The 16,739-nt window shown below is 39.0% G+C and overlaps 1 protein-coding gene across 7 annotated transcripts in view; it reads left to right on the forward strand.

Moving 5' to 3' along the window:
- Positions 1–16,739, forward strand: part of tmc3 (transmembrane channel like 3) — a 587,484-nt gene that overhangs the window by 167,414 nt on the left and 403,331 nt on the right. For 6 of the 7 annotated variants that reach the window (XM_077518216.1, XM_077518214.1, XM_077518224.1 and 3 more), the window contains 2 exons: positions 13,097–13,178; positions 13,514–13,620. The exons of the other annotated variant lie outside the window; for it this stretch is intronic. In XM_077518216.1, the coding sequence (XP_077374342.1) occupies positions 13,097–13,178; positions 13,514–13,620 (189 nt within the window). The remainder of the gene's footprint in view (positions 1–13,096; positions 13,179–13,513; positions 13,621–16,739) is intronic. 7 annotated transcript variants of the gene reach the window in all.

A 16,739-nucleotide genomic window follows, 5' to 3' on the forward strand; every position in this document is an offset into this window, starting at 1 on the left:
AGCGTGCACCAGGTCCACCTTTGGCGTTGTGAGTTGGAGGAAAGAGCAGGTCAGAACAAAAAACAGACAGGAGTCCAAAGTCAAGCTGAACAAAAAGCGGCTTTATTGGCAAAAGCACACTGAGACAATTCAATTTGCGCAAATGGAAAAAATCTGACAATCTCAGGAAATGCAACAGTTTATAAAGCATCATCTATGGTACAACCTCTTTTCCTGATTGGCTATCAAACCTGCCTGCCCACTTCACGCTTAGATCTTATTGGTAAAGTAAAGTCTCGGCCAAACCCACTTATTATGAGATGCAGTTTACTGAATGCTAATAGTATCTGCTTTCGACCACTAGGGGGTAGTTTTTTAGCTTAGTTTTGTGACTTCTACTGGTATCCAATTGTTATAAAGTGGTCAGCAGATTATGCGTCTCCCCCCCATTCTTGAGACCAGAAGTAGTAACAGGTTTTTACTGGTATCAAAAGGACTTATTCATACATAAAAAATAAAGTGACCTATCATTTACATTGGATGATCTAATGAATTTGCTAAAACTAACCTTTTGCAGACATCAAAGTAATGAGATCCTTGCTCTGAGCATCTTCCCAACAGCTGACAGTTGTAAACCTTCAGGATGTCATTTCGTTTATTAGCCCTTAAGCGTGAAGGAGCAGCTTTCCCAACAGGTTAATTTGCCCTAAGCGTGAAGGAGCAGTTTCCCAACAGTTGACAGCAGTAAACTTGCAAGTTTTTGACACCTTTACCGTTCTTTTACAGACATAGCGACGCCTGGCAGCTGTGGATCGCTTCACACTGGTTCTAAATGATTGAGCATATGTGATTTCTTGTGTTTTCAGCTGGCGCCTTAGAGTTACAAAATTAAGTAAAATTAATGATTATAGGATAACAAATACATGATTCCCTTTGTGACAAGACAGGATACACACTGGCATTTAATTTCCTTAAGCTATTTAAACACAAGTAGCAATCATAAAGTTGTTTAGCATAAAAAGGGTTTCACTTGAACATTTGGCCGAGAATAGGTAAATAGTTCAAGAGACAGCACCAAAAGTCAGTACCACACCACATTCTACACTTTCTATTTACTTCCACATTATTCATCCGATTGACTTAATTCCAACTTCAGTACATTCCAGTAATTCATGCTATGAGCTATTCCAGCTTTTCAGTTCCAAAATTCACACTTTCCAATTTCATAGCCGATTATTCCCACATTCTACACTTTCCATTTACTTCCACATTCATACGATTTACTTCATTCCAACTTCAGTACATTCCAGTAATTCATGCTATGAGCTATTCCGGCTTTTCAGTTCCAAAATTCACAATTTCCAATTTCGTAGCCGATTATTCCCACATTCTACACTTTCTATTTACTTCCACATTATTCATCCGATTTACTTCATTCCAACTTCAACATATTCCAGCAATTCAGGCCACGAGCTCTTCCAGCTTTTCAGTTCCATAATTCACAATTTCTGATTTCGTAGCCGATTATTCCCACATTCTACACTTTCCATTTACTTCCACATTATTAATCCGATTTACTTCATTCCAACTTCAATCTGTTCCAGTAACTCACGACATGAGCTCTTACAGCTTTTTCGTTCCAAAATTCACAATTGCCGATTTCGTAGCCGATTATTCCCACATTCTACACTTTCCTTTCAACACCATTCAATATCATTCAACATCATTCAACATTATTCCAAATCATTCCACAGGTATTCATTCAGCTCTCCAGCCTTCACACGCCATTTCTCCAGAAATGGCATTTTCTAGTTTCAGTTATTATTCCGACCACTTTTTTGGGCGCTATCTACTTCCACATTTTTCACCCGATTCACTCCATTCCAATTTCAAACTATTCCTAAAATTCACGCGACGAGCGCTTGTATTTTTATTATTCCTACGATTCACGCCTTACCCACAATTCCCGATTTCGTACCCGATTTTTCCCCATTATTCTTAATGGGAGATTCTACATTTCACATTTAATTCCACATTTTTCACCCTATTCACATCATTCCAGCTTCAATATATTCCAGCAATTCATGGCATGAGCAATTCCAGCTTTTCAGGTTAAAAATTCACACCTTACCCACAATTCCAGATTACGTACCCGATTATTTCCCACATTCTATATTTTCCATTTACTTCCACATTATTCATCCGATTCACATCATTCCAGCTTCAACATATTCCAGCAATTCATGCCATGAGCAATTCCATCTTTTCAGGTTCAAAATTCACACTTTACCCACAATTCCAGATTACGTACCCGATTATTTCCCACACTCTACATTTTCCATTTACTTCCACATTTTTCACCCCATTCACATCATTCCAGCTTCAATATATTCCAGCAATTCATGCCATGAGCTATTCCAGCTTTTCAAGTTCAAAATTCACCCGTTACCCACAATTCCCGATTTCGCACCCGATAATTTCCCAAATTCTATATTTTCCATTTACTTCCACATTATTCATCCGATTCACATCATTGCAGCTTCAATATATTCCAGCATTTCACGCCATGAGCTATTCCAGCTTTTCAGGTTCAAAATTCACACCTTACCCACAATTCCCGATTTCGTACCCGATTATTTCCCACATTCTACATTTTCCATTTACTTCCACATCATTCATCCGATTCACATCATTCCAGCTTCAATATATTCCAGCAATTCATGCCTTGAGCTATTCCAGCATTTCAGTTCCAAAATTCACACCTTACCCACAATTCTTGATTTCGCACCCGATTATTTCCCACATTCTACATTTTCCATTTACTTCCACATTATTCACCCGATTGACTTCATTCCAACTTCAATATATTCCATCAATTCACGCCATGAGGTCTTCCAGCTTTTCAGTTCCAAAATTCACGCATTACCCACAATTCTCGATTTCATATCCGATTATTTCCCACATTCTACATTTTCCATTTACTTCCACATTATTCATCCGATTGACTTCATTCCGATTTCAATATATTCCATTTCACGCCATGAGCTCTTCCAGCTTTTCGGTTCCAAAATTCACGCGTTACCCACAATTCTCGATTTCGCACCCGATTATTTCCCACATTCTACATTTTCCATTTACTTCCACATTATTTATCCAATTGACTTCATTCCAACTTCAACATATTCCAGCAATTCAGGCCACGAGCTCTTCCAGCTTTTCAGTTCCATAATTCACAATTTCTGATTTCGTAGCCGATTATTCCCACATTCTACACTTTCCATTTACTTCCACATTATTAATCCGATTTACTTCATTCCAACTTCAATCTGTTCCAGTAACTCACGACATGAGCTCTTACAGCTTTTTCGTTCCAAAATTCACAATTGCCGATTTCGTAGCCGATTATTCCCACATTCTACACTTTCCTTTCAACACCATTCAATATCATTCAACATCATTCAACATTATTCCAAATCATTCCACAGGTATTCATTCAGCTCTCCAGCCTTCACACGCCATTTCTCCAGAAATGGCATTTTCTAGTTTCAGTTATTATTCCGACCACTTTTTTGGGCGCTATCTACTTCCACATTTTTCACCCGATTCACTCCATTCCAATTTCAAACTATTCCTAAAATTCACGCGACGAGCGCTTGTATTTTTATTATTCCTACGATTCACGCCTTACCCACAATTCCCGATTTCGTACCCGATTTTTCCCCATTATTCTTAATGGGAGATTCTACATTTCACATTTAATTCCACATTTTTCACCCTATTCACATCATTCCAGCTTCAATATATTCCAGCAATTCATGGCATGAGCAATTCCAGCTTTTCAGGTTAAAAATTCACACCTTACCCACAATTCCAGATTACGTACCCGATTATTTCCCACATTCTATATTTTCCATTTACTTCCACATTATTCATCCGATTCACATCATTCCAGCTTCAACATATTCCAGCAATTCATGCCATGAGCAATTCCATCTTTTCAGGTTCAAAATTCACACTTTACCCACAATTCCAGATTACGTACCCGATTATTTCCCACACTCTACATTTTCCATTTACTTCCACATTTTTCACCCCATTCACATCATTCCAGCTTCAATATATTCCAGCAATTCATGCCATGAGCTATTCCAGCTTTTCAAGTTCAAAATTCACCCGTTACCCACAATTCCCGATTTCGCACCCGATAATTTCCCAAATTCTATATTTTCCATTTACTTCCACATTATTCATCCGATTCACATCATTGCAGCTTCAATATATTCCAGCATTTCACGCCATGAGCTATTCCAGCTTTTCAGGTTCAAAATTCACACCTTACCCACAATTCCCGATTTCGTACCCGATTATTTCCCACATTCTACATTTTCCATTTACTTCCACATCATTCATCCGATTCACATCATTCCAGCTTCAATATATTCCAGCAATTCATGCCTTGAGCTATTCCAGCATTTCAGTTCCAAAATTCACACCTTACCCACAATTCTTGATTTCGCACCCGATTATTTCCCACATTCTACATTTTCCATTTACTTCCACATTATTCACCCGATTGACTTCATTCCAACTTCAATATATTCCATCAATTCACGCCATGAGGTCTTCCAGCTTTTCAGTTCCAAAATTCACGCATTACCCACAATTCTCGATTTCATATCCGATTATTTCCCACATTCTACATTTTCCATTTACTTCCACATTATTCATCCGATTGACTTCATTCCGATTTCAATATATTCCATTTCACGCCATGAGCTCTTCCAGCTTTTCGGTTCCAAAATTCACGCGTTACCCACAATTCTCGATTTCGCACCCGATTATTTCCCACATTCTACATTTTCCATTTACTTCCACATTATTTATCCAATTGACTTCATTCCAACTTCAATATATTCCATTTCACGCCATAAGCTCTTCCAGCTTTTCAGTTCCAAAATTCACGCGTTACCCACAATTCTTGATTTCATACCCGATTATTTCCCACATTCTACATTTTCTATTTACTTCCACATTATTTATCTGATTGACTTCATTCCAACTTCAATATATTCCATTTAACGCCATGAGCTCTTCCAGCTTTTCAGTTCCAAAATTCATGCGTTACCCACAATTCTCGATTTCGCACCCGATTATTTCCCACATTCTACATATTCCATTTACTTCCACATTATTCACCCGATTGACTTCATTCCAACTTCAATATATTCCATCAATTCACGCCATGAGGTCTTCCAGCTTTTCAGTTCCAAAATTCACGCGTTACCCACAATTCTTGATTTCATACCCGATTATTTCCCACATTCTACATTTTCCATTTACTTCCACATTATTTATCTGATTGACTTCATTCCAACTTCAATATATTCCATTTAACGCCATGAGCTCTTCCAGCTTTTCAGTTCCAAAATTCATGCGTTACCCACAATTCTCGATTTCGCACCCGATTATTTCCCACATTCTACATATTCCATTTACTTCCACATTATTCACCCGATTGACTTCATTCCAACTTCAATATATTCCATCAATTCACGCCATGAGGTCTTCCAGCTTTTCAGTTCCAAAATTCACGCATTACCCACAATTCTCGATTTCATACCCCATTATTTCCCACATTCTACATTTTCCATTTACTTCCACATTATTGATCCGATTGACTTCATTCCGATTTCAATATATTCCATTTCACGCCATGAGCTCTTCCAGCTTTTCGGTTCCAAAATTCACGCGTTACCCACAATTCTCGATTTCGCACCCGATTATTTCCCACATTCTACATTTTCCATTTACTTCCACATTATTTATCCAATTGACTTCATTCCAACTTGAATATATTCCATTTCACGCCATAAGCTCTTCCAGCTTTTCAGTTCCAAAATTCACGCGTTACCCACAATTCTCGATTTCGCACCTGATTATTTCCCACATTCTACATTTTCCATTTACTTCCACATTATTTATCCAATTGACTTCATTCCAACTTCAATATATTCCATTTCACGCCATGAGCTCTTCCAGCTTTTCGGTTCCAAAATTCACGCGTTACCCACAATTCTCGATTTCGCACCCGATTATTTCCCACATTCTACATTTTCCATTTACTTCCACATTATTTAGCCGATTGACTTCATTCCAACTTCAATATATTCCATTTCACGCCATGAGCTCTTCCAGCTTTTCAGTTCCAAAATTCACGCGTTACCCACAATTCTTGATTTCGCACCCGATTATTTCCCACATTCTACATTTTCCATTTACTTCCACATTATTCACCCGATTGACTTCATTCCAACTTCAATATATTCCATCAATTCACGCCATGAGGTCTTGCAGCTTTTCAGTTCCAAAATTCACGCGTTACCCACTATTCTCGATTTCATACCCGATTATTTCCCACATTCTACATTTTCCATTTACTTCCACATTATTCATCCGATGGACTTCATTCCAATTTCAATATATTCCATTTCACGCCATGAGCTCTTCCAGCTTTTCGGTTCCAAAATTCACGCGTTACCCACAATTCTCGATTTCGCACCCGATTATTTCCCACATTCTACATGGGCAATTCTACTTCCATATTTTTCATCCGATTCACTTCATTCCAACTTCAATATATTTCACCAATTCATGCCATGAGCTCTTCAATCTTACCACCACCTAACTTACCACGCATGGCGGCCATTTTCCAACTTACCATGCACGGCGGCCATTTTAGACAAATGATATGCCCAGGTTTCTCGCCAACCTGGCCTCCCAAGGCGGCGGCCATTTTGGCCAATTTAATAGGTATGCCCCGACCTGAACAGGAAGTGACCTATATCAACAGGAAGTGACCTAATTTCAACAGGAAGGGACCTAAAATTAACAGGAAGGGACCTAAAATTAACAGGAAGTGACCTGTAATAAACAGGAAGTGACCTGATTTTAACAGGAAGTGACTTGATTTTAACAGGAAGTAACCTCATATCAACAGGAAGTGACGTAAAATCAATAGGAAGTGACCCAATTTCAACAGGAAGTGCCTTAATATCAACAGGAAGTGACCCGATTTCAACAGGAAGTGACCTGAAATCAACAGGAAGTGACCCAATTTCAATAGGAAGTGACCTGATTTTAACAGGAAGTGACCTCATATCAACAGGAAGTGACGTAAAATCAACAGGAAGTGACGTAAAATTAATAGGAAGTGACCCAATGTCAACAGGAAGTGACCTAATAACAGGAAGTGACCCGATTTCAACAGGAATTGACCTGAAATCAACAGGAAGTGAGCATGCTAGTGCTAAGTTAGCATGTTAATGCTAGCTTAGCATGCTAATGTTAATGTTATCTTAGCATGCTAACGCTAAGTTAGCATACTAGTGCTAGCTTAGCATGTGAATGGTAAGCTAGCATGTGCATGCTAATGTTAGCTTAGCATGCTAATACTAATGTTATCTTAGCATGCTAATGCTAATATTAGCATGCTAAGGCTAATGTTAGCTTAGCATGCTATTGTTAGCTTAGCATGCCCCTGCTAATGCCGTTAGCATGCTAATGCTAAGTTAGCATGCTAATATGAATGTTAGCATGTTAATGCTAATGTTAATGTTAACTTTGCATGTTAATGCTAGCTTAGCAAGCCAATGCTAATGCTAGATTAGAATGCTAATACAATATTAGCATGCTATTGCTAATGTTAGCTTAGCATGCTAATACTAATGTTAGCTTAGCATACTAAGGCTAATGTCAGCTTAGCATGCTAATGTTAATGTTACCTTAGCATGCTAATACTAATGTTACCGTAGCATGCTAATGATAAGTTAGCATGCAAATGCGAATGTTAGGATGCTAATGCTAATGTTAATGTTACCTTAGCATGCTAATACTAATATTACCTTAGCATGCTAATACTAATGTTACCTTAGCATGTTATTGCTAAGTTAGCATGCTAATGTGAATGTTAGCATGCTAATGCTAATGTTAATGTTAACTTTGCATGCTAATGCTAAGTTAGCATGCTAATGCTAGCTTAGCAAACCAATGCTAATGCTAGATTAGAATGCTAATACTATATTAGCATGCTATTGCTAATGTTAGCTTAGCATGCTAATGCTAGCTTAATATACTAATGCAAATGTGACCTGATTTCAACAGAGTGACTATTACTCCATTGTTTAAGTTTGCCACTCCTTACACCATTGCTACTCGATTCTACCCTCCTTACTTCATTGCTTACTTAATTCTTCTCACTTTACTCCATTGCTTACCCGATCACTTGCTCCTTCCTCCATTTCTTACTTGATTTCTTCATTGTTTTCTTGTTTCTTGCTGATTTATTTTGACCTTTGTGCTATTTTTCTTCCTTCAACTGCTTCTAGATTTCTGGATGAATTCAAACTATTCCAACTTCAGCATGTTAAGCTCATTCCATGTCATTCAGTATCATTCAACATCATTCAATATCATTCAACACCATTCAAGATCATTCAATATCTTTCAACATCATTATCATTCAACATTATTCCAAATCATTCCACAGCTCTGCAGCCTTCACACGCCATTTCCCCAGAAATGGCATTTCTAGTTATATGTTGAAATTGTATGATGAAATATTTGATTGTCACAATACTGTCCGAAAGGAAAAATGAACAAATGAATCAAATCAATTCAACGTTTATGGCAGACTTTATTGACGCCCGCATTTATTTATTTGCTTGACGAAACCCTATCTCCCTATAGCAAAGATGCTTGCACCATATTACTTTTCTAGCTATTTTTTCAATCCTTATTGTCTTGTGTCTTGTGCGTTTTATTTAGCCTTTAACACTTCTAAATCCAGGGTTTTCCTTTCCCCTCCCCAGTGTTTAGAAGTGAGCCAAAAGGCACTGTGTTTTGTGTATCAACAACCCAGTGGCCTACAACTGGGCACCTTTGTTTTACAAATGCAGCCATTACCTGCCAGATTAGCGGTTTCCAGGCATATGGAGCCACAACACTGTCAATAAGATTTGGTATTGGAAAAAAAAAATGTGATTGTAGAAAAAGCTGCAGTGGCATTGAAACAAGTATTGGCATTGTAAAACAAGAATTGGCATTGGAAAAGGTTGTATTGAAAAATAAAATACAAACATTGAAAAAACACTATTTTCTTTAACCATACTTTTTTTTTTTATTATGATGTCTTTTTCAATGCCAATCTGCAATTTTTTTTTACGCTTTCTCTTTTTTTTCGAGTTTGACGGTTTTTCAGTTTCAACTCGCTGGATTTCAGTTTCACTTCTCCTTTTTTCAGTTTAAACTTATTGACAATGTTTTAACGTGGAGAGGGGAGGGTTCGGGGGCGGGGTTAGGGGCGGGCCTTTGAGCGTGTGAACGCGCGAACAGCCTGCAGAGAGGAGGGGAAAGGAGCGCGGCCTCTGGCGGTTAAAGGCAATACTGTACCGAATTCCTTGTGGCAGATTGTCCGAGAGACTCATGGATAAAAGTTCACCTGGAACTCCTAAACCGCCTGTAAGTCTGTGTTTTTCTACATATAACCTTGTGGCGTTAAAACCGCCATGTTTGAAATTACTTTATGCATCATGTCATGCTACACTACACCACCCCAGGTATCCAACCATGAAATTTTAATGATTTTTTTAAAATCAGCAATAATAGTCGACATTTCAATTTTCAAAGGAGTTTTATTTTGAAATGCAACATCAGATTTTGTTCAAAGTACTTTGGTTGGATACCTGGGGTGGTGTAGTGTCCCTTAGAACTGGTCTGGTCCTGGGATAACAAACCGTTAATTTTTTATGATTCTTTACTTTAAGCCCTAAACCAGGTGTTGAGCAGCTTTTATTTTTAAGGTGACCAACGCAGCGGCATGTCGGCATGTTACCATAATGCACAGTATTAAAAATCGTTGGGGCGGCTGGCTTGACTTCGTCTTTTCGAGTGGAGGCTGGCCTGACTGCAGTTAGAAATTGACAGTCTACTCTTCCTGCTCTTTTGTTAAAACAGTTGGGGCGTTCTGTAATGACAATGCCCAAGCCAGCGTCACGTTATTTCTTTCTCTTCCCCATAACACTGTACCCTCGTTTCTTACAAAACTCCTTTAAAAAAAGTTCACTTTACAACGCTCAAAGTAATCGAAATCTGCATTACACGCCGCCATGTTTACCGAGCTGGGTAAACATAACCTTTGACCGGGACCAGCATGCCTTGCGCGCGCTGAGATTCCGATTCGATTAGCATGACATGATGCATAAAGTAATTTCAAACATGGCGGTTTAACGCCACAAGGTTATATGTAGAAAAACACAGACTTACAGGCGGTTTAGGAGTTCCAGGTGAACTTTTATCCACGAGTCTCTCGGACAATCTGCCACAAGGAATTCGGTACAGTATTGCCTTTAGCCGCCAGAGGCCGCGCTCCCTCCTCTCTGCAGGCTGTTAGCGCGATCACACGCTCAAAGCCCCGCCCCTTACCCCGCCCCCGAACCCTCCCCCCTCCACGTTAAAACACTGTCAATAAGTTGAAACTGAAAAAAGGAGAAGTGAAACTGAAACCCAGCGAGTTGAAACTGAAAAACCGTCAAACTCGAAAAAAAAGAGAAAGCGTAAAAAAAAATTGCAGATTGGCATTGAAAAAGACATCATAATAAAAAAAAATATGGTTAAAGAAAATAGTGTTTTTTCAATGTTTGTATTTTATTTTTCAATAAAACCTTTTACAATGCCAATTCTTGTTTTCCAATGCCAATACTTGTTTCAATGCCACTGCAGCTTTTTCTACAATGAAATTTTTTTTTCCAATACCAAATCTTATTGACAGTGTTGTGGCTCCATACAGGCACACCCTGCTAAATAACGACCTCTTTGCAAGTGAACTGAATATTCAATGAGGGCTTTGTCCCCACATGATTGAGTGAGCAGCAGCTGCACCATGACATAATCCAATCACATATGCAGAAAAGAGGTGTAGCAGTGCCACTTATGCTCAGATAACTTCCACAATTCTTGATCAAATCTGTAATAAAACGTCAAACTTGTAAATAAAAGCATTGAAGTACTGAAAGCATTTTCTTGTTTCTAGATCTTTTTTTTTTTTTTTTTTTTTTTTTTTTACAATACTTCACTTCAGATGTCAAAAATATATATTTTTATTTGTGTCTATATTTAATTGCAGCCATTTATAAGTGAAAATTAGTTTGAATCTTGTGTGTGCACAAGTAATAAATCTCAGCAAGAAATGCAAAACACATTTTTTGACCTTTTCCTAAAAACAGAGGAAAAAACAATTTTCCACCGTGATCACAAAAGTAGAAGTATTACTAATTGTAGCCTGTTGAACACACTGTGGTGTCATGAAAATATTTTACCTAATTCTAAAGATATCTGTCATTCCATCACAACACACAGGTTTGGGACTAAAAAGGGCTAAACAGTCAACAGGCCTCACCTGTCTTTTTTTTTTCTACATAGACAGCAGGTTAGGCTGTATATTCTACAGGACATAGGGCCAACAGAAAATGGGAAGGGATAAACCACACAATTTGGAATGACAGACTGTCTATTCTCATGTACTGCAGTAACAAGTCCAAGCAAATAAGGACAATTTTTTTGGCCAACAAAGTCCTGGCCAAGGGAAAAGGGCAATGTACCAGGTGAACTGTTGGTGTAAGAACAAGCATGCAACAGTGTGCTGTTTTGATCGATAGAATTATACATGTAGCAAATATAGAAAGGAGGTGTAACAGTGCCAATTATCGTCTGATAAACTTCCACAATTACTGATCAAATCTGTACTAAAACGTCAAACTGTGGTAAATAAAAGCATTGAAATATTGAAAGCATTTATTCTTTCTAGACCTATTTCTACAATAATTTGAATAGTTGAAGAAAGAGCTGACTTCAGATTTAAAAAATTAGCATTTGTCTTCTCTATCACTATCCACATGCTTCACATATTTGTTTGTGTATTTCATTGCAGCAATTTCTAAGTGAAGATTTGTTTGAATCTTGTGTGTGCTCCAGCAGTAAATCTCAGCAAGAAATACAAATCAAATAGTTTTGACCTTTTACGAAAAACAGAGGAGAGAACACCTTTCCATTATGATCATAACAGTGGAAATGTTATACCGTGGTGTGATAAAAATAGTGTGATAGAGTTTTGGCCTCATTTTGATCGTACGCAAGCTTTATAAATGAGGCCCCAGTTGAGGTGTGCTGAGCTTGTGTTGATAGCGTCTACGTCTAGTCAAGTTTCTCAAGGTCTGCTCAAGTTTCTCTACGTCTGGTGAAGTTTCTCTACGTCTGGTCAAGTTTCTCTATATCTGGTCAAGTGTCTCACCTCCAAGCCAGGTCTCTCACCTCCAAGCCAAGTATCTCTCTCGTACTGCCAAGTCTGTCCAGGTCCTGCTAAGTCTGCCCTGCCAAGTCTGCCCACGTCCTGCCAAGTCTGTCCACATCATGCCAAGTCTGTTTACGTCTTGCCCAGTCTTCCCACGTTCCTTCCGGTCCTTTATTTAGTCACTGAAAATAAAGTTCCCCAGATTGTCCTTCTTGTTTGTCTCCCTCCCGCATTTCTCCGCCTTTGCGTCCATCCACCACATCCACACACCTTCATCCGTGACACCTTACAAGAGAGACCATCCTCTGTGATGTGAATGAGGCTCTCTGGCCAGATAGAAACAGGAGACTTTATGTGGTCTAATGGAGAAGAGGGGGTGGGGGTGTTTGAGGCAAACATGTAACATTTTGACTTTTTTCCCCCCCACTTACATTTACATTACAAATTCCTGTGCACTGAAACATTGTAAGTAAAACAATGATTTGTTGCATACTTTTGTGATATTTTATGCTTCAATAAGAGGGCCGACTGTAGTATACAGTTTTTCACAATTGTCAACACGTTTCAACGCGTACAGTGAGGTTTTCAGGTTTGTGTGTACAATTTGAAGGAAGCATTTGTGTTTTGAGAAATGTGTGCTAAGAACTGTGAAAAACTGTAAACCAGTGTTTGCATGAACCATGGATATATAGTACATGTAGCTGAATATACTGTAGAACTAAAAACTATTTTCAAGAAGCAGTTGTCTCCAACCCCATTATTTCCCCCCCACAGATGCTCAAGAAAATGTCTCGAGTGCTTTATAACATTGTGGTTGTGTTCATTCCTTGGGAAGTGAGGATTAAGAAAATTGAAAGTAAGTATTTTTTCTTCTCTCAATCAAACAAACAAACAAAAAGCAAACAAGAAATAAATCAAGAAATATTCATTCTTAACATCCTGACACTTTTTTTTTTTTTACTTTTTTTTTTTTTTACTTTTTTTTTTTTTTTTACTTTTTTTTTTTTTTTTTACTTTTTTTTTTTTTTTTACTTTTTTTTTTTTCTCCACTTGTAGTAAACCAACATGTGGAAGCAGCTTGGCCTTCTGCCATTATCTTCTTTACCTTGTTAAAATGAAATTTTTGACCATATGAATTTTGATGTTTGTTGCATAACATTCTCATATAAATATTTTCTGCTCTCTTGTGAGGTCATTTTGGGTCGGGCGTCGCCTCCTACTTCATATTCCTTCGCTGGTTATTTGGGATCAACATCGTCCTCACTATTATGACTGGAGCGTTCATAGTGTTACCAGAGGTGAGTACTGTGTGCTATTGCATACATTAATGTGTTTGCTAAATAGTTTTTCGGTTGCTGTCATGTTTAATACCTATATTTGGTGACATCATAATCATACTTGGTAAGGCCAGGGTGTGTGGGAATATCACCTCGGTAGTTTTACAGTACAGTGTTACCTCGTTTCTCGCAGGTGTTACGTTCCAAAAACTACCCGCGATAATGGAAATCCGCGTTATTTTTTTATTATTATTATTATTTTTTAATTCTCGTTAATTATATATATAGATTTTTGGTTTATTATATATGTTTTTTTTCATTTTGGTATGATTTTTACTTTATTATAAATGCTTTTTCATTCATCATATAGGTTCTTTTTTCATTTACATTTTTTTTTCATTAAGAGTATGATTTTTTATTTTTATTTTAAATATACTTATTGTACAGCACGGTATATATTTTTTCATTTGTTATGTTTTCTTTAGTTTTGGTATGATTTATAGTTTATTATAAATGCATTTTAGTTCATCATATATGTTGCTATTTTTTTATTTACATTCATTCATTGAGTATTTTTTAACTTATACAGCACAATATATATGTGTTTATTCTAAATGTTTATTTTATTCATACTATATATTTTTTTCATTTATTATGTATGTTATAAGGCTGTAAAACACCTCACCACACACTTTATACATGCACTTTTCTCCCAGGTACGAGCGCTCTTTGTGCTGAAAGGGCAAATTTCAAGTGCTCTGTCTCTGCTGGGTCCATTATGGCCGTAAGATTCTGTTAGGTGCCGTGAGGCAAAAACAAGGCCTGGACGCAGGATACAGAAAGATGAGATCAAACAGATTATTTGTTCACAAACGTATCAACAGAAAATCACCTTACTCAGGGAATGAAGAACTAGAACACAAAGTAGCAAAACAAAACACCTTGTTCAGGGAAAAGAAACACTAGAGCACAAAGTAGCAACAGAAAACACCTATTTCGGGGAGATACTAGAGACAAAAGTAGCAACAGAAAAATCACCTTACTTTTGACCAGGGAGAGATTGGTAAAAGGGAAAAACAACAAGCAGGAGTACAGGAACTCTCCTATTAAGGAATGTGGCAGGAGGAGGCAAGCAAAACATGGCAAGTACACCATGAGCACAGCAAGGGACTCTCCCGGCACAGAAACAAAAAGAGAGGCTAGTTAAGTAGGCTGGTGGAAAATCAAATGAGCCAGAGGTGTGGGAGAAGGCCTCTGCCTGTGATGTTGGCGCCGCCTCCTGCCATACTCCGGAACTGCAAAGAGGAGGGAGCAACAGAACCATGACAGTACCGCCCCCTAAGGAACGCCACCTGGCGTTCGACCAGGCTTACCAGGATTGTGGGTATAAAAATCTTGCAGCAGTTGTGGGTCGAAAATGAGGGATCGTGAGGTCCAGGAGCGGTCTTCCGGGCCTGTCGACGAGATACTTGAACCCTCTACCCCGCCTGTGGACGTCCAGGTTGCGATCTACAGTGTTAGCAGGGTGTCCATCGATGATGCGGGGAGGAGGTGGCGGTGTCACAGGTGGCTAAAGGGGGCTCTCTGTGACCGGTTTTAGAAGAGACACATGGAAAACAGAGTGGATCTTGAGGGAGGCTGGGAGCTGGAGTCGGATGGCACTGGGGTTGATGATCTTGTCAAAGGGGAAAGGGCCAATGAAGCGGGGAGCCATTTTGCGGGAGTCCACTTGAAAGGGCGGGCCCCGTGCAGACAGCCCCACATGGTAGTCGGTAGGGCTGGTGTCCCTCTTTCGGTCAGCCGGTTGTGTTCCGCTGTTCTCTGCACAATGCTGCCCATGCCTCACTCGCACGGTGGAAATGGGCATGGATGGACGGGACTGCAACTTTGGACTCTGTCTAGGAAACAGAGGGGGTTGGTAGCCTGAGGTCACCTTAAATGGGGACATGCCTGCAGATGTGCTGATCAGTGAGTTATGAGAGTATTCGGGGCCGGCGCTAGCCATTTTGGTGCCCTAAGCATAAATGTTTTGTGGTAAATAAAGGGATGTGCTGCACCCTCCAGCCAGTGCCGCCACTCCTGAAGTGCTCGGACCACTGCCAGCAGTTCACGGTTCCATCCATCATAGTTGCGCTCTGCCGGGGAAAGGTATCGGGAGAAGTAGGCACAGGGGTGTAGATTTGGTCCACAGGCAGGCGCTGAGAGAGGACGGCCCCCACTCCTGAATCAGATGCATGCACCTTTACCACAAACTGCTGCTCGGGATCTGGGTGGATGGGAACAGGGGCGTTTACAAAGAGGTCTCTCAGCCAGTCAAAAAGCACATTGAGCATCAGTGGACCACGTGAAGCGAAGGTTGTTGGTGGTCAGTTGCGTGAGAGGAGCTGCAATGCTGCTTTAGTTGTGGATAAATCTTCTATAAAAATTAGCAAACCCAAGAAAACCTAGCTGGTTGCGATTGGCAGGCGCAGGCCAGTCTTTGACTACTTCAATTTTGGTGGGGTCGGCTCTGAGTTGCCCCTTTTCTACCACATAGTCCAGGAACCTAACAGTGGAAACATGAAATTCGCATTTCTCAGCTTTGACAAACAACTTATTTTCTAGTAACCTCCCAAGGACATCTCTCACGTGATCCACAAGCTCCTCCTGTGATCGAGAAAATAGAAGAATGTCATCAAGGTATACAAACACATTTTTAACTAGACTAAGCAATTTCTGGAGAAATTGCGTGGGAATGCTGAAAGCCGAATGCTAATAGCTGAATGCTAATAGCTGAATGCTAATGAAGGAAATAGACGGATAAATTATGTCAAAATTACATAGTAATTAACTATTAATTACTAGTAATAGAAACAGTAGTAGTATTACTAGTAATTATTAAGTAGTACTTAAATGACAAATACAAACCCATCCACCCATTCTCAGTTGGTAGTCAGCACTAGACACCTATCATAAATTACTAGAAGAGTAAAGTTTTTTCATTCATCTATTTATAAGCAATGCCTATACTCCTCTTTCACATCTTTGTGTGCTGGTACTGAAAAAAAAGCATTAGCAGCAAACATCACCTAAAATCAGCACAAAAAGTATCCCATGTCAGTCTACTTGGCACTAAACACAACTCCTCATCCAATCAGATG

The sequence above is a fragment of the Festucalex cinctus genome, chromosome 4 (genome assembly GCF_051991245.1).
Source record: "Festucalex cinctus isolate MCC-2025b chromosome 4, RoL_Fcin_1.0, whole genome shotgun sequence".
NCBI lineage: Eukaryota > Metazoa > Chordata > Actinopteri > Syngnathiformes > Syngnathidae > Festucalex > Festucalex cinctus.